The 27,871-nt window shown below is 37.8% G+C and overlaps 1 protein-coding gene across 2 annotated transcripts in view; it reads left to right on the top strand.

Annotated features, from left to right (window-relative positions):
- csmd1a (CUB and Sushi multiple domains 1a) overlaps positions 1–27,871 on the top strand; it is a 663,682-nt gene that overhangs the window by 589,907 nt on the left and 45,904 nt on the right. For both annotated transcript variants that reach the window (XM_056249348.1, XM_056249359.1), the window contains exons 42-54: positions 4,182–4,370; positions 5,434–5,611; positions 7,786–7,931; positions 8,429–8,509; positions 8,600–8,713; positions 9,488–9,676; positions 10,501–10,647; positions 13,312–13,500; positions 16,462–16,647; positions 19,287–19,481; positions 21,728–21,901; positions 22,469–22,642; positions 24,546–24,719. In XM_056249348.1, coding sequence (XP_056105323.1) covers positions 4,182–4,370; positions 5,434–5,611; positions 7,786–7,931; positions 8,429–8,509; positions 8,600–8,713; positions 9,488–9,676; positions 10,501–10,647; positions 13,312–13,500; positions 16,462–16,647; positions 19,287–19,481; positions 21,728–21,901; positions 22,469–22,642; positions 24,546–24,719 — 2,136 coding nt within the window. The remainder of the gene's footprint in view (positions 1–4,181; positions 4,371–5,433; positions 5,612–7,785; positions 7,932–8,428; positions 8,510–8,599; positions 8,714–9,487; positions 9,677–10,500; positions 10,648–13,311; positions 13,501–16,461; positions 16,648–19,286; positions 19,482–21,727; positions 21,902–22,468; positions 22,643–24,545; positions 24,720–27,871) is intronic.

Raw genomic sequence — 27,871 nt, forward strand, 5'->3', positions numbered from 1 at the left:
AATAGCTTGACTCTGGCGCATGTAGGCAGTTATAGCGTTGTAAAATGCAGAATTTACTTGTACAACAGCTGCTAGCAAAGATATACGCCATGACTGATGACACCCAATCATAGAGCCGAGCGTGAGCCTCTACTACGTCATCGTTTCTAAAGTCCTCCGTTTTGACCCGTCTACACTAAAACACCCTCCGGAGATTCAAAACAAAAAACGGATCGGCAGCGTTTCTAAACTCCGTTTTGGGTCTCTGTTTTTGCCGTTTTAGTGTGGACGGGAGGTGCAAACGTAGCAAAAGGTCTCCGTTTTTTAAACGAAAATGCAGTAGTGTGGACGGGGCCTATATAAGTAACGTTGCACCTACATGTCCACTAACTCTCATTACAGTTATTTATAGTCAGTAGAATGTCATTTGGGGGAGCATCACAAAAAAGAGTTAGCAGATATTAAGCAGACCGTCTACTAATACTCTAATGATGAGTTAGTTGACATGTAGTTGCAGAGATGGGGACTCGAGTTTGAGACTCGGACTCGAGTGCGACTTAAGTCCCACACACAGTGACTTCAGACTCGACTTGAGACTCGTCCTCGAAAGACTTCAGACTCGACTCGGACTCGAGCTGCGGGACTCGTGAACAATGTTTATTTTTAGGAAACGTCTGATGAGCTCGCTGTTACCCCCCTCCCTCCGTTACCTATAACCTGCCTACGTAACCACGTACTACGTGGCCTATTGCTGGCAGCGCGCGCGCGACCATGAGAGGATAACAAACCAAAAGTTCGACTGCACCGGCCGCTGCTGTGCCATTCATCGTTAGCTTTAGGTTCAAAAACTTCAAACAAGACGCGCTCAAAAGAAGCGCTCAATGCAAATTATGCAGTATCACGATAAAAGATTCTGGCTCAACTACATCTAATTTTATCAGGCGTCTGAAAACGCACCCTGATAGGTGAGTAAACATGTTTAGCTCAGCATTGACCATCTACCGTTAGCTTGCTTATTGCTTTAGCTACCTAACGTACGGGAGGTTAACTCCGATTGTCTTCCTTATGAAATATGAATGAGCGATTGTTTAATTGCCAAACTTGTGGTGGTCGATTAACGTAATGTTAATCATTTACGTGCCGCTGGCTGCCCGTTGTCTACAAACAGGTTACAGGATTATTGTTGTTTATGTAACGTTACAGTTTCATTTAGTTATAACGTTACACTGGTTTGAGAGTCTGGGATGTGTTGACTTACAGTATAACGTTAAGCTATGATTAGTTGCATAGGCAGTGCAGCCAGAAGAAGCCAGAAATGTTTTGTGGCCCATACCTAGTGAGTGTGTTAAGAGAAGAGAAGGTTAACCAGTCTGATCTCACCCTTTGGATTTTTTTATTTCTAAACATTTTGTTCTTAACAAGTTAACGTTACATGCCATAAGTTGGTCAGTTGCTTCACATTTACACTAAAGATTTTGAGCATTTGAATGTTTTGGAAGTGCACTGTAGTGTTAATTTCATTTGGACGCAATAGTTTATTTGCATTTAGCTACACTGATGTTTTGCACTAAATAGGAGTGTGTCAATTTTAGTGTTGTGAGTTATATCATTTTCTATATTTGGTCTTATGTCTTGGTATGTTCAAGCTACAAGGCAAAATAAAGAAATTAACTAGGTCCTAAAAGTAAAGCATTCTTGGTGTTTTTGTCATGTTGCAATAGCCTGTTTACACTGCTTATATACCAAAATCAAAGCTGATACTGTATGCTAATAGATAAAGGAGTCATAATAACATATGGTACCACTTTATTTTGATAGTCCACTTTATACATTCGACTAACTATAAGTAACTTTGCAGCTGCATGTCAACTAACTCTCATTAGAGTATTAGTCGGCTTAATATCTGCTAATTATGTATTATAATATCTTATTTTGTTGGTTCCCCAACAGATATTCTACTGACTATAAGTAACTTGGCAACTACAAGTCAACTTGTTCTCCAAACCCGAACCCACATCATAACCTGACAGTCTACTAATACTCTAATGAGAGTTAGTTAACATGTAGTTGAAAATATACATGGTTAGTAGAATGTCTAAAGTGGACTATCGAAATAAAGTGTAACCTAACATATTACATGCTTCGAATTCCTTATATAAAGTTATGCAGTGTTCTAAGCAACCTGGATGGGTCGCTGTACGTGATGCAACACTTATAACCACAAGAGACTTGAGACTTGACTTGGACTCTAGCTCAAAGACTTGAGACTTGACTTGGACTCTAGCTCAGAGACTTGAGACTTGACTTGGACTCTAGCTCAGAGACTTGAGACTTGACTTGGACTCTAGCTCAGAGACTTGTGAGCATCTCTGTGTAGTTGAAACGTTATTTGTAGTCATCAGAAAGTTCAAAAGGGACCATCAAAATACCCATGTTTTTTTGGGGGGTGGTAAATAATGGCACAAATACCAGTAAATTGACGAGTGCAAACCTTAGTAAATCACCTCGCATGATTCATTTAAAAACTCTTCTAAATTTTGCATCTGAAAGGGAAACTCCTAAAAATGCATATGCAGAAAAAAACAATTAGTACAATTTACTTAGATTTAAAATTTTACATGGAATTAAAATGTGGAATTAAGTAAAATCTATTAACTAAGTTATGTAAAATTAACAAAGAGAATAAGTAAATTTAACTTGGTCCGTTTCGGTTAGTTTATTTTGATGGCCCACTTTTAGACATTCTAGTAACTATAAGTACATTGTCCACTACATGTCAATTAACTCTCATTACAATATTAGTAGACTGCAGTTGACGGTTAGTAGACTGTTTGGTTAGGGTTATCTGTTAGACTTTGGGTAAGTAGAATAAGTTGACATGTAGTTACAGTTACTTATAGTCAGTCGAATGTCTATTACGGGGAGCATCAAAATAAAGTGTTAGCCGATATTAAGCAGACAGTCTATGGCTACGTCCACATTAATCCGTCCACATTAATCCGGATACAGTGTGGACGCTCTCCTGTTATGCTGCAGGACAGCAAATGTGAGTACATGTTCTGTCATCTGTGCAGGACTGTGATATGAAGAGTGTGCAAAGTAACATATTTTAGCAACAGTGTGAAAGTGAATAGCACATAACAGGCACAATACCGGTAAACATGAATATCTATTGGTACAACATGGATCACATGACTAAACTTACGTCATCGTTTTCAAATACCTCCGGCTTCACAGTCCACACTACAACGCGAAAACGGCGTTTTCAAATTGATCCACTTTGGAGAGCGTTTTCCAAAAGCTACGTTTTCATTGACTTAAAACGCCGTCTCAGTGTGGATGGAAGGCCAAACCGGAGAGAAGAATATACGTTTTCAAACGAAAACGTATTAGTGTGGACATGGCCTATGAATACTCTAATGAGAGTTAGTTGACATGTAGTTGAAAAGTTACTAATAGTTAGTAGAATGTCTAAAGTGGACCATCAAAATAAAGTGTCACCAGAATTTGAGTAATTTCTACTTAATCATTTGAAGTTTCAAGTACATTTTACTCACTCTTTGTACATTTTACTCAATGTAGCACAGAATTAAGCCATGATTTTAAAGTGTATGCTTTACTTAAAAACATTTAAGTAAACAATACAATAGATTTCCTGTTACACTTTCAACCAGCCGAATGTTGTATAATCTATAAGACAACATATCTACACAATATAGACAATGAGGTACCCAACCGGACACAGAGACTTTGTACACAATAACGGTAACATTTAATGGATAGTTTTTGAGAATGAATGGGTCAGTTTGAGTGGAAAATGAACTCTTGTTTGAGAAAATGAACTAAACCTAACGACAAAAGCAACGACAAAACAATGAAAATACAACTTAAAAAAACGGTGGAAAATTCTATCGTATTAATTATGAATGCCTCAGTGGATGATGTGAACACTAGTATCAGGAAGTTAAGCAGGTGTTACTTCATTTTATAACTTTGATATTTACTTGAAGAATCATTAATGTAAACATAACAAACAGTTCCAAGTAAAATATACTTTTAAGCTTTAATTTCAAGTACTAATATAGATTTAGGTTTAGGTCACAGGTTTAGAACAACATGAGGATGAAAATATCATACTTCCACTTCCAGACATACAGATATTCATATGTTCTGTTTTGTTTTGTTTTGTTTTGTTATTTTAGCATATGAATTACAAAACTGTCAAGACCCATATCCATTCCACAATGGATACATCATCAACGGCGATTTCAATGCAGGCCAATCGATAACATTTGAATGCTTCCCTGGATATGTTTTGGTGGGCCACCCTGTGTTAACATGCCAGCACGGGATCAACAGGAAGTGGAACCAACCCTTTCCTCGCTGTGAAGGTAAAGGGAAGGGAAGAAAGTAAAGAAATGTGTTATTTTTTCTTCTATCCCTGTCAGCATTTCTTTAAGTTTCTCAAGTTGTGTTGTGATAAGCACACTGTTATTTTTAGCCGCCTTTGCCCACACTTTGAAACAGAAAGCTTTAGAAATGCTCTGACTTTTCAAGACTTACAAAGGTATTATCAGTACACTCCCGAATGCCTTTTTAACTATGCTCTTTAACTGAAGTGTTACTACTTTGAATTGCTAGTACAATAAGAGCCATTGTGTTTTAAAACCATCTTTAAAACATACTTTGAAGACCTGAACAGTGGAGACATAGGCTACTGGGAGCTGTTCTAAATTGTAGCCTTGATGATTAGCGTGGGTAGTGTAGTGTGAAAGCCGACCTGTCTATTATCGATCAGTCGCTCAACTTGTTTCTCCCAGGCTGCCGTTTGCAGGGAATCTGAACTGCAAAGACTATTGGGCCTTTTTTTTCTTTCCTAACTGTGTTATTGTGTTGTGAACTCTGTGCCAGTATCTTCTATCCATGTTGTTTCTTGCAGCCTCAGGAATGTTTTGTTCTCTTCTTCAGTTTTCACTCATCTGCAAATGAAACAGTAATCTCTGCAACAGGAGTCTTAATAGGAGTATTTTACATTTTGTCATTGTTTAAGCGCCCTCATGTCATTCCAAAATCTGTAAGCGGTGTTTTTCCCCATACAACAACATAGTGAAGTCTGTAAAGCTTAAAAGAAGGACAAGAAAACATTAGAAAAGCACCTTAAAAATATTCAAAGTCTCCTGAAGTCTATAGTGTCTATATGGTGCTTTTTGGTCCTTTTTGGAGAGTTATGAATGTTGTGGGCCGGCGGGTGGTGGGTGTGTGTGTGTAGTTTACAGCATATGGGTTTTGAACAACATGAGGGTGAAGTAAATAATGTCAGACTTTTCATTTTTGGGTGAGTCATTCCCCTAACATTCAGATTTTGCTCCATTCCCTGGTGTTTAACATTTGCTGTCATTCTGAAAGACAGATTACTAATGCAGTCATGGTTGAGTAATGGTTATCTGCACACAGCTCCCTGTGGCTACAACGTGACGGCTCCAAACGGCACCGTTTTCTCTCCAGAGTACCCAAACGAGTACCCAGACTCTCAGGACTGCACTTGGCTCATCACCGTGCCTCATGGTCATGGAGTTTACATCAACTTCACCCTGCTCCAAACTGAGCCTGTGACTGACTATATCGCCGTCTGGTGAGCACAGCTCCATTTAACAAGTCATTTGGCAAATATCAGACTGAGATGACGACAAGGCAATTATTTAAGCTTGCCGACTAGACTAATGCTGCTGTTGTTGTTGTACTTCAAGCAAATCGAGTTCCGCTTTGTTTACCAATATGTGTAGTCTGTAGTCACTGTGCAAAGCAAGATTTGTGAAGCTTTTCACTCAAAAGCATTGGGGTAATTCTCAGAAAGAAAAAAAAAGAAACCATATATATATTTACATGCATTTTAGACAATTAATTACAATAACAATTGAAGGGACCATATGTTAGCCTGACTTCGTCATACTCAGATTCTAGTCAGAATGTGAGTCTGATACTGCTCCATTGGGCTGTGATTATGGGGCGTGTTTCAACTGAACCAGGAAAAAAAAATGCCTCTGCACTCAATTGGATAGACCGAATGGCGTAGGAAGGACGGCAAAAACATCTTTCCGATCGACAAATGCCTTGATCGCGGTTCTCTGTTCCTCTTTTAAAATGAATGCGCTGTCTACATCTTCTATAACAGAAGCGATGGCTGAATCTACACATCTAAATTCTCCAGCGGCAGCCATTCTTTGTTGTAAACGAATTCAAACCAAGCGCTCTTTGGTGACATGGATGATTACGTTACTGTTGATCATCTGTCTATCATTGTATAAAGCCCGCCCTGACAATTTGATTAGTCCGAACAGCTCTTGTTCGGGCATACTTGCATCTCAACGGATCAAGTCCAGACCGAACTTCCCATCCTCAAATGTTGAGGGCGGGGCAAAGTTCGGCTGGCATCCAGGCTAATAATATGTACAATTGTGCATTAAAATATCCCAAAACCACTAGGACATTGTTATATTGGTGTGTGTACTTACAATATCCCAAATGTTTCCAACAGTGTTTAAATCCAGAGAAATCCGCAATTTTAACCAGTGACACGTGGCCCGTCATATCCCCCCTACCCTCAGCCGTCAGTAGACACTTTGGGAACAAAGTGCGCTCCCTGAAAAAAGTTAGCGTCAAATCCGACAATCATTTGTTTGTTTTGCACATTCGTGATTGACCACAATTATTCATTATCTATTGCTGTGGGTTCTGTGGCCAAAGGTAACCCCATCAAGCAAAAATGTCTGTGGAGGTGAACACGACAACTCCTATGATTTCACGCTCAGTCACTGTGTCATCAAGCTACGTCTTTGTTATTCTTTTAAATAAGTGACCTCTAGCGGTGAAACTTACATACTGTGGCTTTAATACTAATACTTTAATACTTTAATACTACTAATAAATAAAAAAAATTCTGTCATTAATTACTCACCCTAATGTTATTTCTGATGAAATCCAAGAGTTTTCTGACCCCCCTGCAATGACCTGCAACGTTATTACCATTTTCAAGGCCCAGAAAGGTAATAAAGACATCTTTAAAATAGTCCATGTGGCTATAGTAGTTCAACCTTAATATTATGAAGCGACGAGAAAAAACAAACACAAATAACAACTTTATTCAACAATTTCTTCTATTCCGTGTCAGTATCTGACATTGTTCACGTTGTAAACACAATGTAGGAAGAGAAGAAATTGTTGAATAAAGTCTTTGTTTGTTTAGTTTTTCTCGTTTATATATATATATATATATATATATATATATATATATATATATATATATATATATATATATATATATATATATATATATATATATATGTGTGTGTGTGTGTGTAGCCTATATTTGACCTGTTTCAAATATGAACAGACAGGTTTCATAAAGATTGACTCGAATTATTTTTTTCTTTTAATTTTCAACTCCTTCATTTCTTTTACTTAAGTTACAGAAGTGACTGAATTTAAATCTCGCTTCGTTAATAATAACAGACCACAGAGAAAAATGTTGTAATTTCTACTGATTAATCTGAAACAGTACTGAGTTTATTAAAATAATATGGAAATGTACATCTTCAGCGCTTTCCCAGCAATATCGGCTGTTCATCTTCATAAGTCATTAAACAAGCAGACTAGTCTCTGAAGTCATCATTTTTACTGTTTTCGTTCAAGCTGGTCTGTAATGTAATGCTTTTATTCCAAAGTCAGCACAATCTCACTGTAACTTTTGAAGATTATGGCAGGATCACAGGTTGTAATGTAATTTCAATGCAAGTTTCCCTCTTCCAGGGATGGCCCAGAGCAAAGCTACCCGCAGCTGGGGATTTTCAGCGGCAACACAGCCCTCGAGTCAGCCTACAGCACTTTCAATCAGGTTCTTATCAAGTTCCACAGCGACTTCTCGACAAGTGGATTCTTTGTCCTCAATTTCCATGGTTAGTTTCTCCTTCAAATGAAAAATGTTGCAGCTGAAATGCAATGCATACCGTAAAGTGCTGCTCGAAATATATTTGAAGCATGGGATTCAACTTGTTTTCATACACTAAGGACGCATGACGGCTGCTTCTGATGACATCACGTTATTTCAGGAGATTAGAAGAGTCAAAAATAGAAGCTTCCTTTGGCCTCTTTGATATCAGTGTCAGCATGCAGGCATGCGTCGGAGAGCATAGGAAAATCATGTGAAAATGAACCTTTTATCTAATCTTTCAACTTTCATTTCAGAAAAAGTCTGGCATATTCGTGAGTTGTAGACGGGTGGTTTAAATACAACTCTGTATTCTTGAGAGGTCTCTCAGTATGTTGATTCATAGAACTGTATGTTGTCACATGTGTAATTTATACTCTAGGTGGGTTGTTTGGTGTCATGTCATGCTTATAAAGGTAAATGAAAAGTCAAATTGCTTCAGAACTTCTTGTTTCATTTCCTTAGCTTATCGGCTCAAGAAATGCCCTCCTCCCCCTATGGTTGAACAAGCAGAGATATTATTTGAAGACCAGGACTATGAAATCGGTATGAGCAGCTGGCCATTTGTGAAAGAATATCAAAGACATGATGCAAAAAATATTGAAAAATGTTGAATTCTTCTTACTGACCATGCAGGTGATATTGTGAGGTATCGATGCTTTCCTGGATTTACATTGGTTGGCAGCAACGAGGTCACCTGTAAGCTGAACTCTCACCTGCAGTTTGAGGGACCACCACCAGCATGTGAAGGTCAGTGAAAAAAAGACCTCATAAATGTGTGAGGTATATATTTCACAACCGTCATCATGATTATTGTATGTATTATTGTATTATGAACATTGTATAAGTCCAGTTACTCCAGGATATGCAGGGTTTTTAATTTTTTTATGGTAACACAGAAATAAAGCACCATATTACAGTAATGAGAATCCATTGAATAATGGTAATTACAAAACTCATCCAAAAGAGAGTACTTAACTTAAATAATTTAAAGACGGTTGGGGATCAGTAATCAGAAATAATAAAGATGCTGAATCATTAGTGTGATTCTTGTAATCAAAGCTTATAAAAATATAATCCATAACGGAGCCCCAGAAACAACATTGTTTTGTTGTATGGTAACAAATAGACAATAGCCGACAGCTGCCTTGGGAGCAAGGGGAAAAAAAATCCAGTTATCCTCGGCAAAGCGTTCAGTTGTAAATTTGAGCCGTTTGGCTTGTCTGTACTTTCTGTACAATGCCATGAAGAAGCGATAGTTCTCCTGGTTTGTTTCCTTCACCCTCCCACCCACAAGGCGGATTAACAAAAAAGCTTCAACTCACTTTGTTGCCTCCTCAAACCAAGGCTCGCTGCCCCTGAGGTGAATCCAGGAGAAGCACTGCACATGTTAGATAAAGTTTTTAAACTTTACTGTCTTTACTGGAATACTCTGGAGCTTGCAGCTTTGTTTGTAGGAAAACCACATTGCGATTTGTAATAACAATAGCGATGATTCCTGTGAATGCTGTATCTACCCTACAGCTCAGTGTCCTGCAAATGAGGAACGATCTGCCTCCTCTGGTGTGATCCTGAGTCCGGGCTTCCCAAAAAACTACCCCAACTCCCAGACCTGCTCTTGGATCATCAGAGTGCAGCCTTCCTTCACCATCTCCATTTATGTGGAAATGTTCCAGAGCGAGAAGCAGTTTGACGAACTGGAGATTTTTGATGGTAAACGTTATTTTTGTTTACTCTGTACAGATGGAATGTTATTGATTATTTTATCCATACATCCATTTCTATTCCGCTTATCCTATGTACTGTTGCTGGAGTGATGATGTAATATAATATAATTATTTTTTAAATAATTAATAATTATATTATGTGAATTATATTATATGAATTATATTATACACATACTAAACAAAAGAATACTATTTTTGGTAAGTTTTTTCTTTTCTCCCGCCCCCCTCCCTCCACCTCCTTTTTTATTACAACTAAAATGTACTTTTGTGATTTTACCTATTCATTAAAAAGTAAATTCACACTATTGAAAATGTACAAAAGGTCAAGCCAAAAACTAGTATAAAAAAAAAAGCTGTGAGCTTGATATTTAGGAGGAATGCTTACAGTTGGCCTGCATTTGACTCCGAAACGCTGAAATTAGCACTCGGGTTTGAGCATCAATTTGAGCAATCCAAGCACTTCTAAATAGACAGGAGAAGTTTTAAGATATAACATATTGCTTAAGCTTCATAAATATATATTTTATTGGGTGTTGTAAGTTGTAAAACTATTAAATGCTATTATTTTGGTGTATGTGTCTTTTCGAGCATTTCTTTAGAGATCTTCAAGAAGCTAGCCAAGTGACAGGGATAAAAGGTGTAATGTGTACTGGTACTATTGTAGGTGGAACTTGAAAACTTGGATATGTTGTTTTGTTTGAAGTTTGGTCCTTGGCTTGAAAAGTTAATGTCTCTTCTGCCTTGCTGCCCAACAGATTCGTGGTTTGCAATATTTAGCTTTACTTGTTTTTGTGATGTTTAATTTACCAGGGCCATCTGGACAGAGTCCGCTGTTGGTGGCTTTGAGTGGGAACCACTCTACACAATTGAATTTCACTAGCAAAACAAACCAGCTTTACCTCAGATGGTCAACCGATCATGCGACCAGCAAGAAAGGCTTCAAAATACGCTACACAGGTTTGTTAAACATGTTTACATCTTTTCAAATTTCACTTTTTTTATGCATCCAGAAGTACTGTAGAGTTATTCTATACAACTTGGAAAAAACAATGTACTTGAACTGAAAACCAGCAACACTTGTATAATGGAGAAATCAAAGAATCAAGAAAATCTTTATACTTTTATTTCTGATGTAGGCCTGTGCACCGAAATGTGTTGGCGAATAACATACTTTTTCTCTAGCTCCATTTGTTTGGTTCTTTGATTTCTCATTTCCACTTTTGATTCATCCAGACATCTTAATCAGGCTTACATTTACAATTCTGTCTAAGTCGCCTGTTGGTACCGTACATTCAGTAGTATTTATCAATACGTGTGCCAGATTTATTCCGGACTTTTAGCCCTTCAAGGTAGTTGCTTTGGATCCAAATGGGTCAATAAGTGAGGAAGTCAGCCTTTTCTAAGTTGGCCCTCATTAAGCTAGAACCAGACACATCTTACCTCCGGGGAGCCATTGGCAAGTCGGCTGTAATAGTGGTCAAAGATGCAGCAATACATTTTGCTGAATAACTACCATGTCGTATTCTTCTGACCGACATTTCCACCAATGGCTAAACGTGATTTATGGGCCGCAAAGCCAGTGGCCATGATTACTTAGCATCTCTTCACCCGTTCCTCTGCCTCTCTGTCAACGTTTCTTGGTCTCTCCGTTCATTCCAGTTGATCTTTCAGACATGCTGTGCCCTATTCAGGCCCATTATTCCAGTGTGTTGCCACATGTTTCCTGTTTATTGGATTTTGTCAAGAGCAGACAGAAAGAGAAACGACTACATTGCTCAGAGGGATTGTGTTTTTGAAACTCTCTGAGTGGCTACTGTGTATTTAGATTCTTGAGTTGAAATAATCACGGGATGTAGGTAACACTTTTTGATAAATAAAACACTTTTATCTCTACAAAACATCTTTCAGAAGCAACTTCAAGCCCTCCTTGTTTTTCCCGCCTTTCTTAGTCCGCTGGGCTTTCGTAAATTAGAATTCAGTGCCACATGAAGGTTTTATTTATTTATTTTTACGCTAGGTCTGGTTAATCACTCGCAGCTAAGTCTAGACCTCTCAGCAGAGTTGGTGTGATGATGCATTTGATTTGATCTGTCTGAAGTGAGATTAAGCTTTGACATCCCTCGAGCTTCTTCTTTCCTTTTTATGATGGGTAAACTTGCATTTGTGTCACATCAAAAACAAGATCTAATGATTTTTTTATAACCAGCAAGCTGCATTTTCCCATTCGTTTAATCTCCGAATCAAACTTAAACAGTTTTAAAGACTACATGAAATCAGAATTTGAGATTTTATGACTTTTAGTTCATATCATCTAAATAGTCATGTACCGTACCACCATAAAAGTTTACAAAATGAACGTACAGAGGATTAATACATTTAAAATGTGCATTATTTTCTTGCAAGAAAATGGAGCAAACCTATGGATACAAATTTATGTCTAATAAAAAGCTATCTAGAGAAGTGGAGAACAGGTTTTGCTTTAGTACTCAGACTTTACATTGGACAATTATTGTACAAAAGTAAACAAACTCTCCTAAAAATCAAACATTTAATTGTATTTTTTTTAATATACATTTATTGGTTTCACTTTATTTTAAGGTGTCATTTTTACAGTGTAATTATATATTTAAGTACTGAGTAATATTAATCAACAAAATGTACTTACTATAGGGTTAGGGTAGGATTAGGGTTAGTTACATGTGATTATGCATGATTTACTGTTATTGCTAAGTCACCTTCATTTATAAAGCACTTTTAACAGTATGGATTGTTTCAAAGCAGCTTTACAGTGAAAATAGAAATTACCGTATCAGATTGTTTAGGCTTTACAAAAGCATTATTTAGGATAAAGTTATTGTTCAGCTAAAGTTAGTTTTGATTGATTCACTTCCATTGTGAAGATCATTAGTTATTAACTTAGGGGCCGCTAACACGACACCGTTCTAACAGAAAAACCCTTAACGCGCTCCGGCCGCTCATCCGCACAAAACAGTGTCTGGTGTCTCGAGAACGCACTCCCTGAAATAGGTTTGAAGGTACAAACGATTATCCATTATCTCTCCCGAGAAAACGCAAACGGCGCGCACATGCGCATCACGTGTTCAGTCCATAGGTATGCGCGTTTGAATATGTAACATATGTAACAAGGACACTGTAAAATAAAGTGTTACCCATTTTTTTAAGCTACCAATTTAGGACAGTAAACAAATTGAGGTTGGAACAAACCATGTTCATCCTTGTTCCAGCTGAAGCCATATTCAGGGTTGCAAACATTCATTATGTAGTTTTGGTGATGATTTTTGAATGTCACTCTGTATAAAATCAGCATTTTTGTTTTTCAGTAAAAATGTCTAAACCCATTTAGTTCGGAAGCAAACTTATATTAGATAAGGTTTGTAAAGTATGTTAGATTTATGATTAAAACGGACAAAAACAATAAAACAAGGAATTAAGGCTAGTTTTTGTTTTCCTTTTTTTTACCTGAAAAGTGAAAAATGGCATTACCACCACACTCAAAAATATCTGAAAGGTTGATCAAGGCCATGATTTGTATTCAAGGACATGTGATGCATGCTTTAACATCATACTGTAACGAACTGTGATTGTTGCCGTCTCCCGCAGCTGCATACTGCAGTGTGAACGATCCACCCAAGAATGGAGGAGTCATCAATAGGGCGAGAGACCGGCCAGGCAGCAGACTCCAGTATTACTGCAACGCTGGCTACAGGCTCGTGGGTCACAGAAATGCCACATGCAGACTCCATCCCAATGGGCTTTACCAGTGGGACAATCTGGCTCCGCTCTGCCAAGGTAAATCACACTATTCAGAGACATTCACTGACTCATTCCCCCTCATTCAGATGTCTGGGAATTGCCTTGAAAAGGAGACCAGCCTCCACGTATATGACAAAATGTGTCATTCTGCGGGGCGCTCAAAAGCACCTCCGCACGCCTCGACGAGAAGCCGCTTTTATTCCATTAAACACTTCCGTCGAGGACTGTGCAATGAGATCACGAGTGTCCTTTGTCCCAATGTCATAATGGGGGACTCTTCAGTCACGCTAAGACTAAGACAGAAATGTAATTGAATGTGTTTGATGTGTCGCGGGTTCTCTTAATTTCATTGTTCATGCTTCCTTCCCTGCTCCTTCCTCTTTTATTGAGGTGCTAATTTTATCCTTCAGCCCACGTTGCATTTTGTCTGCCCTTTCTCCTTTCGCACTGAGCCCTCGCGTATTCTGTTCCAGAGCGTTGTCAAAGAGCATTGTCTCTTTTGGAGGTTTGCTGTGCTTTCATTAGCAAGACGAGTCATCTTTATATCAGACTGTGCGTATAAATAGAGAGCAAATGAACTGTAGGTCTAGTTGTTACAGCTGTTATTTGTGCAGGTTTAAGGCAGGTTATATAAGATGATTTTAAGTATACTGCACTTTCCATGAGTGATGTAGGAAATAGGGCCTGTTTGACTCTGAACGCTGTTGAAAACTCTGGTTTAAGTTTTTTTTTTCATTAACATTTATCAATAAACATAAAAAATAAATAGACAAAAATGTAAAATATTGAAGTAAATAAAAAATAAGAAAGATTGCCAGAATGAATTACAGGTTTGAGAGTAACAAGGTTGCATATTTAGTCTAAAACTTAGTTTGGAATCAAATGTTAGTTTGTAGTTATTACTTACTATAACTTTGGTAATAGAAGTGTAATGGTTGAGCTTGTCTCAAATAGAGCTTGTCACGATTTGTGTAACAATTGTGAAACTAGAATAAGATTTTTTACTGGTCTTTCCGCAATGGTTGAGACATTTTTAGGAATGCTCTATTTTTGTTTAGGTGGAGAAAATAATGCAGGCTTGCGCCCTGTGTGACATAAAATTAAAACATTAAATCAAATTATTCTATTTATTGGCAAAGTACAGTATTTCATATATAAATGGCATAAAAGTTTGCTAATTGTTATCGTTATCTACCACCCAATGCTTTTTCTTTGAGTGTTTTTTTTTTTTTTTACTCTATTGTATAGGACAGAAAATGGAGTCAGGACATCAAAACTGCATTCCTTTTTGCAAACAGCTCTTATGAGTTCTTATGTCATGAGCATGTGCGCTACCCAGTCTGCCACGGGTCAGAGCATTCTAGTGAATGCAAAGCTGCTCCTGACTGCTGCCCAAAAACGTTGCCCGGGGCCTCTATTAAATTAGCATCTTTTAAGGACGTTTCACAAAAACGCCAGCCAAAGTTCCTATACATTCAACAGCACAAAGATTTTACTCAAGGAATCTCATTACTCTTAATCAGACAAAGGTAAATGAAACTATTCCAAGGACTGGAGGTCATAGCACTAATATCCTTTTACCATCGCACAGAGCTCTGAGTAGCCCTGGCTAGGCCCCATTTGTAACGAAGGACATCTAGAACGGGCGCTAATGAAGGCCAATCATTTCTTTAAGTGGCCGGAGCAATCCATGCATTCTGCCAGCAGGTCAAACAGAGGCAGAGGAGGGCTCAGGGCCTGCTTTTTATTCAGGATGCGATCATTTTAATAAGGAAGAACTTTAATTGGTCCCATTGGTTTTTCGGAATGGTTGCTTGTATGTGCCTGTAGTAGTTTTAAAGAAGGTTTTTTTTTGTCTTGTTAAAAATAACTAATTTCATATATGAATGGTTGAATGTAATAGAGGTCTACTACACGACCCGAGACCAACAGGAGATGACAAACTGTCAGGTTATAAGCCAGGTTCAGGTCAGTTTTTCTTAAAATAAGGTCCTATTAGTTAACATTAGTTAGTCCATTACAACTAACAATAAGCAATATGTTTGTTACAGTATTTATTAATCTTTTTTTAATGTTAGTTAATAAAAATACAGCTGTTCATTGTTAGTTAATGTTAGCTCAGGTCCATTAAATAATAATAACCTATTATTAAGATTTTTTTTTTACATGTTTTGATTGATTTATACAAATAAAAAAAACATTTGTTAATTCATGTTAGCTTATGCAGTTAACATATGGAACCTTATTGTAAAATGTTTTTCTTCACACATAAAATCAGATTTCCATCAGGTTTATAATAAAATAAATAAATAAAATAAAACTGTATTGTTCATTACAATTTATGGTTTACTATCTTCAAGCATTCCTGCAAAGCTTCTACTTCCAAGTTAGGCATTCATTATTACAATGTCACACATTCAGATCGGAAAAATAATATGGTCATTTTTAGAATATATTATATTTAACATTTAGTCCTGTATGCAATTTCTATCCCTTATTTATGCATGGTATCTAACAAATGGTATTTGCGTAAAGCTAACCGTTAAAGGTGAGTGATCAACTTTGCATTTGATCACTCAACATGTCTTCTGTTTCAGTTCTTCAGTGCACACTTCCACATTTTAAAAAGCATACAAAAGAAACACACAAACAAAACAAAACAAGGATATTCAAATTCAGAATGTACAACTTATTTTAAAATAAAAATAATGTAAATCACACGGAGAGGTATATTTGGCCCATCTTGACCAATACTGTTCTAATTTATTTAACTGGTTTTTAAGAGACTTCCTGTGTTTTAAATGAGGAGCGTTATCCTGCACAGCGTTGCTGCACATGTAACGCTTGCATGTCACAGCAAGACAAGTCACTAGGTATTGAACACTGAATATAATCTTGCTGAGTGTGTATTCTAATATACATTGCTAAATGTTCTGTTATGTAGTTACTCTGTATAGCATGTATCCTCATGCAGTGCTGTTTGTGTCTGATTGGCAGCTGTATCTTGTGGAGTGCCAGAGTCTCCTCCTAACGGATCGTTCCACGGCTTCCAGTACACGGTGGGCAGTAAAGTGCAGTATCAGTGTGAGGAGGGATACAGGCCCGACGCAAGCAGCCTGCTCACCGCCGTCTGCCTGGAGGATGGCACCTGGAGCAACGTGGCACATCCTTCCCGCTGTTTACGTGAGCAAATCAAGTCCTCTGTTTCTATGCCAACAGCATGTTAAAATCTACCGCCTCATTGAACCACCGCAGTCAGCCGCGTTCTCGCTCGTCTCCCCCTCTGAGAGTATTGTAGGGCAGGTAATTGGCAAAATTAACAATAATGACTTGATTTTTTGTGGTTTGGCATCTCAAACAAGACAATGGTATGATGTGGCATCTCCCCCTTCTGACCTGAATTACCATTAGCCCACAAAACCAAGTAAAGAGCCCACATCCAAATAACCGTGTATTATGCATTCAGAGGTCATCATCGACAGGAAGGAGAAAGGATGAGGCTTCTGTCCTGCTACATAACACTATGTCAAGGTGTTCTTTCATTCTAAAGCTTAAAGATGATAGTATGGCACATAGACGGTGTCCCAGACTAGCTGTAAGCTACAGAGCTACGATGTGTCTTGTGTTTATAATTATCTAAACAAGTGCGAGCTGAGGGATGTGAAACCTTTGTCATGTAGAACATGGAGAGGGAACATAATGTGAGAGAAAACGTGAGGAAAAGATGTTTTAGTCTACTTAAGATCTTTTTTATTATACCTGACCTAGCTTGCAATCCCCCCCCCCCCCCTCCCCCCTCCCCACCCCCTCCCTCAAAATTAGATGTGCCCACACCAAATTAAGCTTCCTTTGAATCTGAGCTATGCACTGTGCTGTTCAATCAAAGGACCATCTGTTCCATGCTGGCTTCAATATTGTTACTCTGAAACCTTATGTTTTCACTTCAGTTTTCAACCACCTTTATATAAACACATTCAAGATGAATCCACATCAATAACATTTTCAAATCTTGAATGTGCTCACGAAATGAAACGAAAGCCAAGTCATTCCTAGGTTGACTTAAGAAGTGCAAAAAACTCTTTCAAAAGTTCTCCTTGTTTGAACGGTCTAACATACTCAACCAGTGGAGTGAGTTTGAGGCAGGACTACCTATTTTTAGATCAACAGATAACGGGAAGTTACTCAAACTATCTTTAACATATGATACAGTAGCAGCGTTTACATGGACCCTAATAATCCATTTGTAATCGGACTAGTTGCACAGTCGGAAATAAAAGAGTCACATTTACTGTAACCACATCAATCGGAATAAGTTGGCCAAATCTGATTGAAATTGCATAAGGGGTGGTTTAAAACAAATCGAATTCTTTCAATTGGACACTTGAACGATCAGATGAAAACCGAAACTTGTAAGTTCGACGCATCTGCAATGACATATGATGCACAGAACGAGCAGTTGTTGTTCAATATAAGCTGCATCCCAATTCAGAGGCTGTATCCTTATATTGAATATATATTCAAAGGCCGCATTCCAAGGCTGATTTTATCACAGTGGTGGCTGTGCCCAATTCAGAGGCTGCATCCTTTGAAGGCCGTGAAGGTTGGACTGAGCCTTCGAAGGCATGACCATTGAAGTCTGCGTCCTTTGAACGATGCAGCCTCAGAATTTGGACACAGCTATAGTGTCATAAATGACAGCCATGTCATTCTAAAATTCTCATTCCACTTATCGTCTGTGATGTGCTGCAGGACAATGTCGTCTCAGAAGTCATTGCCTCAGACTCGCATCCACAGACGCCTTGTTTTGGGCACGGAAAGGGGCATTTTGACTGCTTGATAAATGTAAGCAGTACGGCACAAAGCTTCATGTCCTCATCGTCTCCTATAGAGTTTTCAAAAAGTACTGACTTTGGTACCAAGTCGGTACTGAAATTTTTCAATTGTGACGCTTTGAGCGCTGTTGAGCGGAATCATAAACTCCTCTGATTGGCCATTGTGTTCACACGCTCATCGGATATGTCTGTAATTGGCTACAATGATCAACACACTGTTTTGTTTGAGAGCACACGGAAGTGTTTGAAAGTGGTTAAAAAAAATGGGAGCGGGAGCGTTTGAAAGCACAAGCAGGCATCTATCAGCGGACCGGTCCGCTTTTTAAACACTCCCGTCAGTATCTGTGTGAGCGCTCGGTGAAGAGTGTCATTGATGTATATTTACAACATGTTTTTGAAGCGCTGATCATTGTAGCCAATCACAATATTTGATGAGCGCGTGAGCATAATGGCCAATCAGAGGTGTTTACGATTCCGCTCAACAGTGCTCAAAGCGTCACATTTTTTGCATTTTTGACAACTCTATACTCCTATTCAGGACCCAAAATAGATAAATATAAAGTCTGCTTTTTAAAACAAAGAAAAGAAGCAATTTAATTTAGTAAATGTTAGTATGCGCCAACAGTGGGAAACTCGTGAATATTCGGGCAGTGAGCGCATGTCAAAACATCAATTTGCTTGTGACTTATAAACGCGTACATCAACCCGTTCACTTCATGTAAACACAATGTTCGGATTCATCAATAATTCCGATTTCATTCATTTAAATAACTGACATTTTAGTGTAACGTAATTTCCTGCATCTAAGAAAGTATCTATATCAAAACATTTTTTAGGTCATAGGAAAAATTAATTCATACAAGTGCGTCCAAACTTTTCACTCGTATTGTTCATCTATCCCATAATTCCTGTAAGCTCTAGTTATTCCAGTTTCAGGACCTACAAGGTCATGGTTTTCCATTAATGCGTTATTTGCCTTCTGTCCTGCAGCGATTCAGTGCCCGAACATTGAGAGCATGCTCTCAGAACACATGGTGTGGCGTCTCATCTCGGGTTTGCTGAATGAGTTTGGTGCACGGATAATGCTGAGCTGCTCCCCCGGCTACTATCTAGGAGGCAGGAGGACCATCAAGTGCTTAGCTAATGCAACATGGGAAGGGCTGGAGGAGAAGTCCACGTGCAAGAGTAAGAATGCTTTTACACAAACACAACAACACATACATTTACAAAGATAGATGCATTTTATGATGCTTGTTTTTGTCCATTTTGGAGTATAAATCAGCATCCACTCTCATTGTATGGAAAAGAGAAGCTCTGTCTATCATATTTTGTGTTTCACAGAAGAAAGAAGATCACATTTCCATTTCGGGCTGAACTATTACTTTAAAAAGACCCCACAAAAAACACAATTGAATTCCATATTCCACTCTTGGGATTTCACGAAAAGATCAGTTTGTTAATTACCAAACTGCGTCCATTGTGAGCTAATGAAACAAATTCATTAGGGTAGCTAATATGTCTGAAATCTGTCCGCTCTCTATACCACATCTCGTTTATTTCTCCACTGATCCAAGTGTAATCCTCTGGATTTAGCATGCACGCATAAGACGCCATCCACTGCTTAGTCAGTTCTGATCGTGGCCCGGTTTCCACCGCGGGGACAGGCTGTGTAAACAGTATCATGGTGATTAAGTCTTCGGTGAAAAATGCTTTAACTAATTCGAGGTCAGAGAGCAAATGTAAATATTCTAATCAGAGGCAGCTTAATTTTTAATGTGTTTACGCACCACGGTGAGTAAGTTGTTAATGAAAGGAACAGATGCAAACAGCTGGGGCTTAAATTGTAATTTGACTTCTTAGTATGTCGTAAAAATAAATGAGTGTGGGTTGTATGACTAGCCCATGCACCTAAAGAATCATTAGTGCTGTTTGCTAAGGCAACCATCACTATTACTGTTACTCAGAGTTACTGGATGTGAACAAACCCCTAACCCTAAGTATGAAACTTGTCATGTAATTAATCCTGCATTGTTTGAGCTACAGACATGAATAAAAGCTCAAATTGTGCTTGTGATTGTTGAAGACAGAGATTAAGTGATCAGAAACACTCAGAAACACCTTGGTAACTGTATACCGAAGTGTAACTCCCTAAAACATATACATATACAGTACTATGCAAAAGTCTTAGGCACGTTCGTATTTTCGACCCCCACATTTTTTTTAAGCCTGTTATTTATATATTTTGCTATAGAGTGTCAGTAGGAAATATCAGTTTACATTAGATTAATTGTAATAATCCAGTGCAATTTGTGTATGCACAAGGAGTTTGACATTAGCCGGGCGTCTTGGAGACATTGCCGCAGTTCTTCTGGATTTAGTCTGTCTCAGCTTTGTTCAGTTTCTTCATGTAATCCCAGACAGACTCGATGATGGTGAGATCAGATCTCCACGTGGATCACACCAGCTGTTGTCAGACTCCTTGCGCATATATAGAAATCTGGATTAATGAATTATTACAATTTATGGCAAAATGAATGTTTGGAAATGTAAACTGACATTTTCTACTGACACACTACAGCAAAATGTATAAATAACTGGCTTAAAACCATTTTGTTCTGGTTAAAATTCTAACGTGACTAAGACTTTTCTGAATTAACAATGAACAATACTTCTAGTGCATTTATTATTTTTTGTTAATTTTCAACATTTTTAAAATCAAAAGTTGCAATTGTTAAAAACATAAATTAATGCACTTGGAACTTAACAATCAAGGAACATTGTATTTGTATTAACTAAAATTAACAAAAATGTATAAATGTTAATTCATGTTAGTTAACACATTAACTAATGTTAACACATGACATGAGACCTTATTGTAAAGTGTCTCCCAAAAGACTGCTCATTTAAATTGCTTGTAATTGTTTACAATACTTTGATTTTGATACTTTGCAAACAGTTGTTGAAGAACAAATATTATTTTATGGCCTTGTTGAGCAACTACATGGAATATTTATACTTCTAAAAATAAGTTTGTCACACTGTAGGGATTTTTTATTTCTTTTCTGTGATTCATCTTTGCTTTATCATCATTGTTTCAAGGTGAGAAAACATCAAGGTTACCTATTGTAAACCCCATTTCCCTAAAGGAGGGAATGGAGACGTTACGTCAGTGACTGACTAGGGAACAGTAATAAAGAGTAGATGTTTCCAAACTTTTGACTGGCAGTGTACTTCTGTTTCCCTTGACATGTGCACCATTACATAAACACATCTGTGTTGCTTTTAGCCATGCCCTCTTCACCTCCCCATTTCCTGGTAGTCACTAGGAATAAGAGTGGCATATTGAAATAGTGGCATCATCATCAATGTGACCTTTTTCTCAGATGAAATGATATTTGTAATCAAGATATTGTTCTGACTATGTCCTCCAGTCATTTCCTGTGGGGAGCTTCCATCCCCTGCTAACGGCAAGAAGATGGGAACCCTGACTACCTATGGTGCCACGGCTATCTTCATGTGTAACACAGGGTATACTTTAGTGGGCTCACACGTGAGAGAGTGTCAGGCCAATGGTCTCTGGAGTGGAGTTGAGACCAAATGTCTGGGTAAGTAGCATCTTTCAGCTGGGCTTTTGTTATTGGACGTTATTACTGAGTCATTCATGTGTAGAGAAAAGCAGGTCTGTTTACTGGAGGGAAAGCCTGAGGTTTTCCTATGCTATTATATTATGCTTGTATAGTTCTAGTTTTTGTACAACACTAAGAACAATATGATTTCCATAAGAAGAACATGTTCCTGGATCAGCATCCTTTGTTCTTCTCTAAACAACATAAACTCACATAGACGATATTGATTTATGACTTCTGTAGTGTTAGATAATACTAGAAAAAGGGAAAATTCTTGAACAAGCAGTGAGTGCAGCTAAACGGAGATATGCTACCGTCTGACGATCGGTGCTGACCCTTAGACACATCACCTGCTGCTTGACCAAACAGCACGGAGGGCATTTCATCAAAATGTCAAGCAGTGACCGCCGGACTGCTCTCTGGAAATAACCAGATGTGTCTGTGCTACACGCCCTGTAAAACTCGAAGTTGAATTTGTGCTTGTTTAGTTACAAGATTTCATTTTCATGGGAGGTTTGTTGATTCTGACCTCTAAATGTTTTTCAGCTGGTCATTGTGATTCTCCGGATCCAATTGTTAACGGCCACATCAGTGGTGATGGATCCAGTTATAGGGACACGGTTGTTTATCAGTGCAACCTGGGCTTTCGCCTCATAGGGACGTCGGTTCGCATCTGCCAACAAGACCACAGGTGGTCAGGGCAAGCGCCTGTGTGTGTTCGTAAGTGACTTTTAACACTTAAAAAAAAAAAAATTATGAATCCCTTTTATAATAGGTCTGTCAATTGATATTTGTTTTGTCAATTAATTACAATTAAGTCAAGTCAAATTTATTTATATAGCACTTTTCACAACACACATTGTTTTAAAGCAGTTGAGATTATATACTGAGACTATATAGAGTGATGCAGGTATGACGTCACTTTGTAGGCCAACCGGTAGTTAGCATCACAGTAGGTCCCCTTGACAAAAACCCAATAGGATTTTTCCATAGGCTTTTGGATTATCGGGAAAAAAAATCCAGCTCTGTGATCAACAATTAACAGATTATGATACTTACACTTACACGTTTTGTCAATCAAAAATTTTTTTACACAACTTTTATGAATTGTGAAGCCTAAATACAGCCACCAGAGGTAAAAAGCTAAAGTTAGGCTATAAACGAACTACACCACGGTCCCATGATTTCAACGTCACCATCACTAAGCTTCCCACAACTCCAACTTCCTGACAGCCTCTTTAGCCACTTGTTAGCAATCGCCTTTTCCAAGACACGTAAAAGCTTTAAAAAAAATCATGAGTGTGGTAATACTTATGTATTTTAAAAAATGTGAAAATGTCTTGAGCTTGTGTTCACCACAGATCTTATTTCAGCCATTTATCCAAAAACCCATTAAAAAAACCCATTGACTTCGGGACAAGGGAACCGGAAGAGCTAAAATGATTTCCGCTTTTTGGTCTACAAAGTGATGTCATACCTGCACCACTCTATCTGCATATATCACTTTACGGCATATACTATTTGTATGCAAATAAAGTTGTATATTATATACATCTAACTTTATATAAAGAGTTGTGTGATAACACAGTTTTACTGTATGTATTAGGGGTGTGCCAATATCTGTATCTGTAACAATCTCAAACTTATTTGTATCTCTATTCGGATACAAACCTAATTTCCAACAAAAAATGTGTGTAATGTAACTTCTACATATGCACAAGCCGGTAACACTTTACAATAATAGTACATGAATAATCATGTACTAATACCTGAATTAATAATTACTTTACTATGAACTAATGATGAGTTAAGACATGTACTAATGAAGAATTAACGTTAACTACGACATGAGTCATATGATTTCCTGCATGAATATACCATCTTAACTACACGTTAGTACATGCTTGTTAATTAATGTAATAATTAACATTTCGGGGTAAACTAAATCAAACATGTTCTAGATCAGAAGAAAGATGTACTAAAAGGGCACAATGTAAAATTGTTCATAAATTTGACACCAGCAACTGTCACAAACATCAGTGAATGACACTAGATGTCTTGCAATGTTTACATTTAACCTTACTCATTGAACACACAATGATGCATTCATCATTAAAAACTATTTAATCTCATTCTGTTTGTTTAAGTGATTCCACTGCTGCCATCAAGAGTGAAATACCTACACTAACATATTCATTAACAGATGCAATTTTCAAAATTAAAATCAGTGTTAGCACAGATGATGGTTATTTATGTGCTTATTTTATGGATTGGTTTACTGTCTTTATATCATAATGCAGTTGGATGTTAGTCAGTTAGGGTTCTTGCTCTTTTGGGCCACAAAATGTGTCCATTTTCTAGAGCAAGTTTGATTTAGTTTACCCCGAAATGTTAATTAATACATTTATTAACAAGCACGTACTAACGTGTAGTTAAGATGGTATATTCATGCAGGAATTCATATGACTCATGTCGTAGTTAAGGTTAGTTCCTCATTAGTACATGTCTTAACTCATCATTAGTTCATAGTAAAGTAATTATTAATTTATTGTAAAGTGTTACCCACAAGCCCTATCAGCAGCTTCAAAAAGGCAGTGATTGATCGTTCTTTTTTTCTTCACAGCCATAACTTGCGGCCATCCTGGAAACCCTGCAAACGGTCGGACAAATGGCAGCGAGTTTAATCTTAACGACGTGGTCAACTTCACCTGCAGCACGGGGTATTTGTTGCACGGTGCACCCAGAGCGCAGTGTCGCATGAACGGGCAGTGGAGCAACCCTCTTCCTGTGTGCAAGGGTACGAACCTTTCAAGAAACTGGATTTTACTGTATATCAAATGCTTTCAGGCAGCCTGTTCCCTTGTTGAGAATCTCAACAGAGACACAGCCTTGAACACCATCTTGTTATGCGAGAAGCTCCGTAGGAAGGCTGTTTAACACCCACAGCTCATGGGCTTAGCTTTAACAGAGCGAAACCAGCATCTGTGCTCAGCAGTCTGAGTCAGCCAGTGAATGACAAGAAGCAATGTGCAAATAATTCTCTGTGTGTCATTTCCCATCTTGAAGTGTTGATTTGAAAGTCAAATGGGTCTGCAGCAACCCGTGTGACATCGTGGGATGCTTTCTGACATTAAGTAGGAGTAACCGTGCACATCTTGTCACTTTAATGATTAATTAATGTGCGAAGGAAGTTGTTGACGCTGGCCTGGTGAAATTGAATCGTGACGGCAAACGGAGGCAGGTCAACGCATCTAAGATGGACAATTCCCCACTGGCACAAGCAGAGCCCAGGGACAAAGCACTCAGCAGAAAGAAAAGCTGACATGCCTCTGACCAGATGCATTGTTCCATAAAACAAGTCCAAAATTAGGTTGATGTTAGCTTTGTCTTTGTGCCTGTATTTTGCTGTGCTGTGGTCCAGGTTAATAGTTTTGACAAAAAAAAAAAAAAAAAAAAAAAAACACATGCATTTACTGCATTTACTAGTAGAAAAAGAGGTAACTTTATTATTGCGTTGATTGTAAGTTGTTGAATAATAATAATAATAATAGACATTTTAAAATTGACATATCCAATTGTTAAAAAAGTAGGCATACACAAATGAAAAAGGTAGTGTAGAATTGTCATATACAACTGAAAAAGGTAGAATATAAGGTTACACTTTATTTCGATAGTCCACTTTAGACATTCTACTAACTATAAGTAACTTTTCAACTACATGTCAACTAACTCTCATTAGAGTATTAGTAGACTGTCAGTAGACTGGTAGGTTAAGGTTAGGGTTCGGGTTAGGAGAATAAGTTGACTTATAGTTGCCAAGTTACTTATAGTCAGTAGAATGTCTGTTGGGGGACCAACAAAATAAAGTGTTAGCAGATATTAAGCAGACAGTTTAATACTCTAATGACAGTTAGTTGAGATGTAGTTGCAAAGTTACTTATAGTTAGTAGAATGTCTAAAGTGGACTATCGAAATAAAGTGTTACCGAATATAATTGTGGTTGCACTTTATTTTGATGGTCCCCTCTAGACATTCTCTTTACTATAAGTAACGCTGCACTGGCATTAGAGTATTAGTTGAGTATTAGTAGACTGTCTTGATATCTGATAACACTTTATTTTGATGCTCCCCCAACAGATGCTCTATTGATTATAAGTAACTTTGTCAACTTATTCTACTAACCCTAACCCCTAATTCGACTGACCCTAACAAAATCCTAACATTTTACTAATACTTTACTCAACTAATACTCTACTGAGAGTTAGTTGACGTTTAGGTGCAATGTTACTTATAGTCAACAGAATGTATACAAACAAATTTGTGTAAAAATTACACAAAGGGTAGAACTCTTAATAGGGATGGGCGATATGGACTTAAAAATATATCACGATATTTTCTGGCATTTATTGCGATAACGATATCAATGACGATATAAATACAATACCATATTCACCACTGTTTTTGGCTACAAGTGATAGCTGCATGCAAAGTAAAATGTACCCTTCACCAAATAGGCTCCTATAAAATACCAATTACCGTACATAAAATAATAATAAAAAAACAGTAAAACAGTAAACACCATCCCTTGCAGAAATGGAAAAGTTGCATACGTTTCTTCTGTAAAATTGCAGATAATGTTTAAATAGTGCAACTATACTGAAAAACATCACACAGTAATAATTCAAATCATTTACAAGTTTGAAATATAAAAAATCTAACAACGAATAGTTATACTAATACTATTACGAATTCTGATACTAATAACAATATAAACCACACTAAGGATTGATGAGCTGCTGGGTACATGAATATCATCACGTCTGCGTTTGCGCATTAGTTTCTGCTTGCTCAAAGCTGAATAATTCCAAATGAACTCCATTATTTTTACAGGAAAATACAACAAATAATATAATTTACATGTAGACGTCATGTACACTTCGATTCTGCGTGGTATGTGACCAGGGGCGTAATTTGTGGGGGGGATATAACCCCCCCAAGATTTAAATCTATGCATTACAACCCCCCCATTATTTATACCATGATCACAATATCAGGAGGCATACCCAAACTTCAACCCCCCCAATGTTCAAACCAAATCTACGCCCTTGTATGTGACTCTCTCTCTCTCATCGAGTGCGTGAGAAACACGGAGCGCTCTCAGCAGTGACAGCACGTCATGCGCCTCAGTGTTTACTGCGCGTCAAATACACTGTGTATTCATTGAGATGAACTGATATAGTGGGCTTTACGGATCACTTGACGGAGAGCGACACTCTCAAGCGCTCAGTCAGTGTTCGGCGAGATGGGCGGATGAAAATCTGTGTGTACCAGTTCCAGATTGTAGAGGTAGTTACTCGTTTAGCGATAAACTTCACCTCAGCTTCACGTCCGCCTTCCGCCATGCGCGTGATCTGCGAATGCGTCCCGTCATAGGCTTTATCGTTATTATCGCGGGAAGACTAATTCTTATCGTGAGGAAAAATTTTAACGATATATCGCAAACGATAATATATCCCCCATCCCTAACTCTTAATACACACACTTTTACTATAGAATTGCAAAAAGAATTGACACACACATGAGAAATGTAGCACTGTCATATGGATTTAAAAAGTAGAATTGACGTACAAAAATCATAGACGTAGGTTGGGTTTGTCACTTGTCACAAACAATATAAAAAAAAAAACCATAAAATTGTCACAAGCAATTTTTATTGTTTTCCAGCTGTCAATCATTATAAGTCTTATTCTTACACTGAGCTGTGTCCTTCTGAAAATAGTGCCCATATCAAATCATGATGTCTCAAAAGTAAAACAACACACCAATAACAGGTGCCAATTATCAACTTTTTAGCTGCTTGTCCGCCCACTTTTCCTCTCCCAGGGGACTTAATGGAGTGCCGAGACATTGACAGCTGCCACTGAGGCAAGGCAGTCTAGTTTGTTTCCC

The sequence above is a fragment of the Rhinichthys klamathensis genome, unplaced genomic scaffold (assembly GCF_029890125.1).
Source record: "Rhinichthys klamathensis goyatoka isolate OS25496 unplaced genomic scaffold, OSU_Roscu_1.1 h1tg000003l_1, whole genome shotgun sequence".
NCBI classification, from domain to species: domain Eukaryota; kingdom Metazoa; phylum Chordata; class Actinopteri; order Cypriniformes; family Leuciscidae; genus Rhinichthys; species Rhinichthys klamathensis.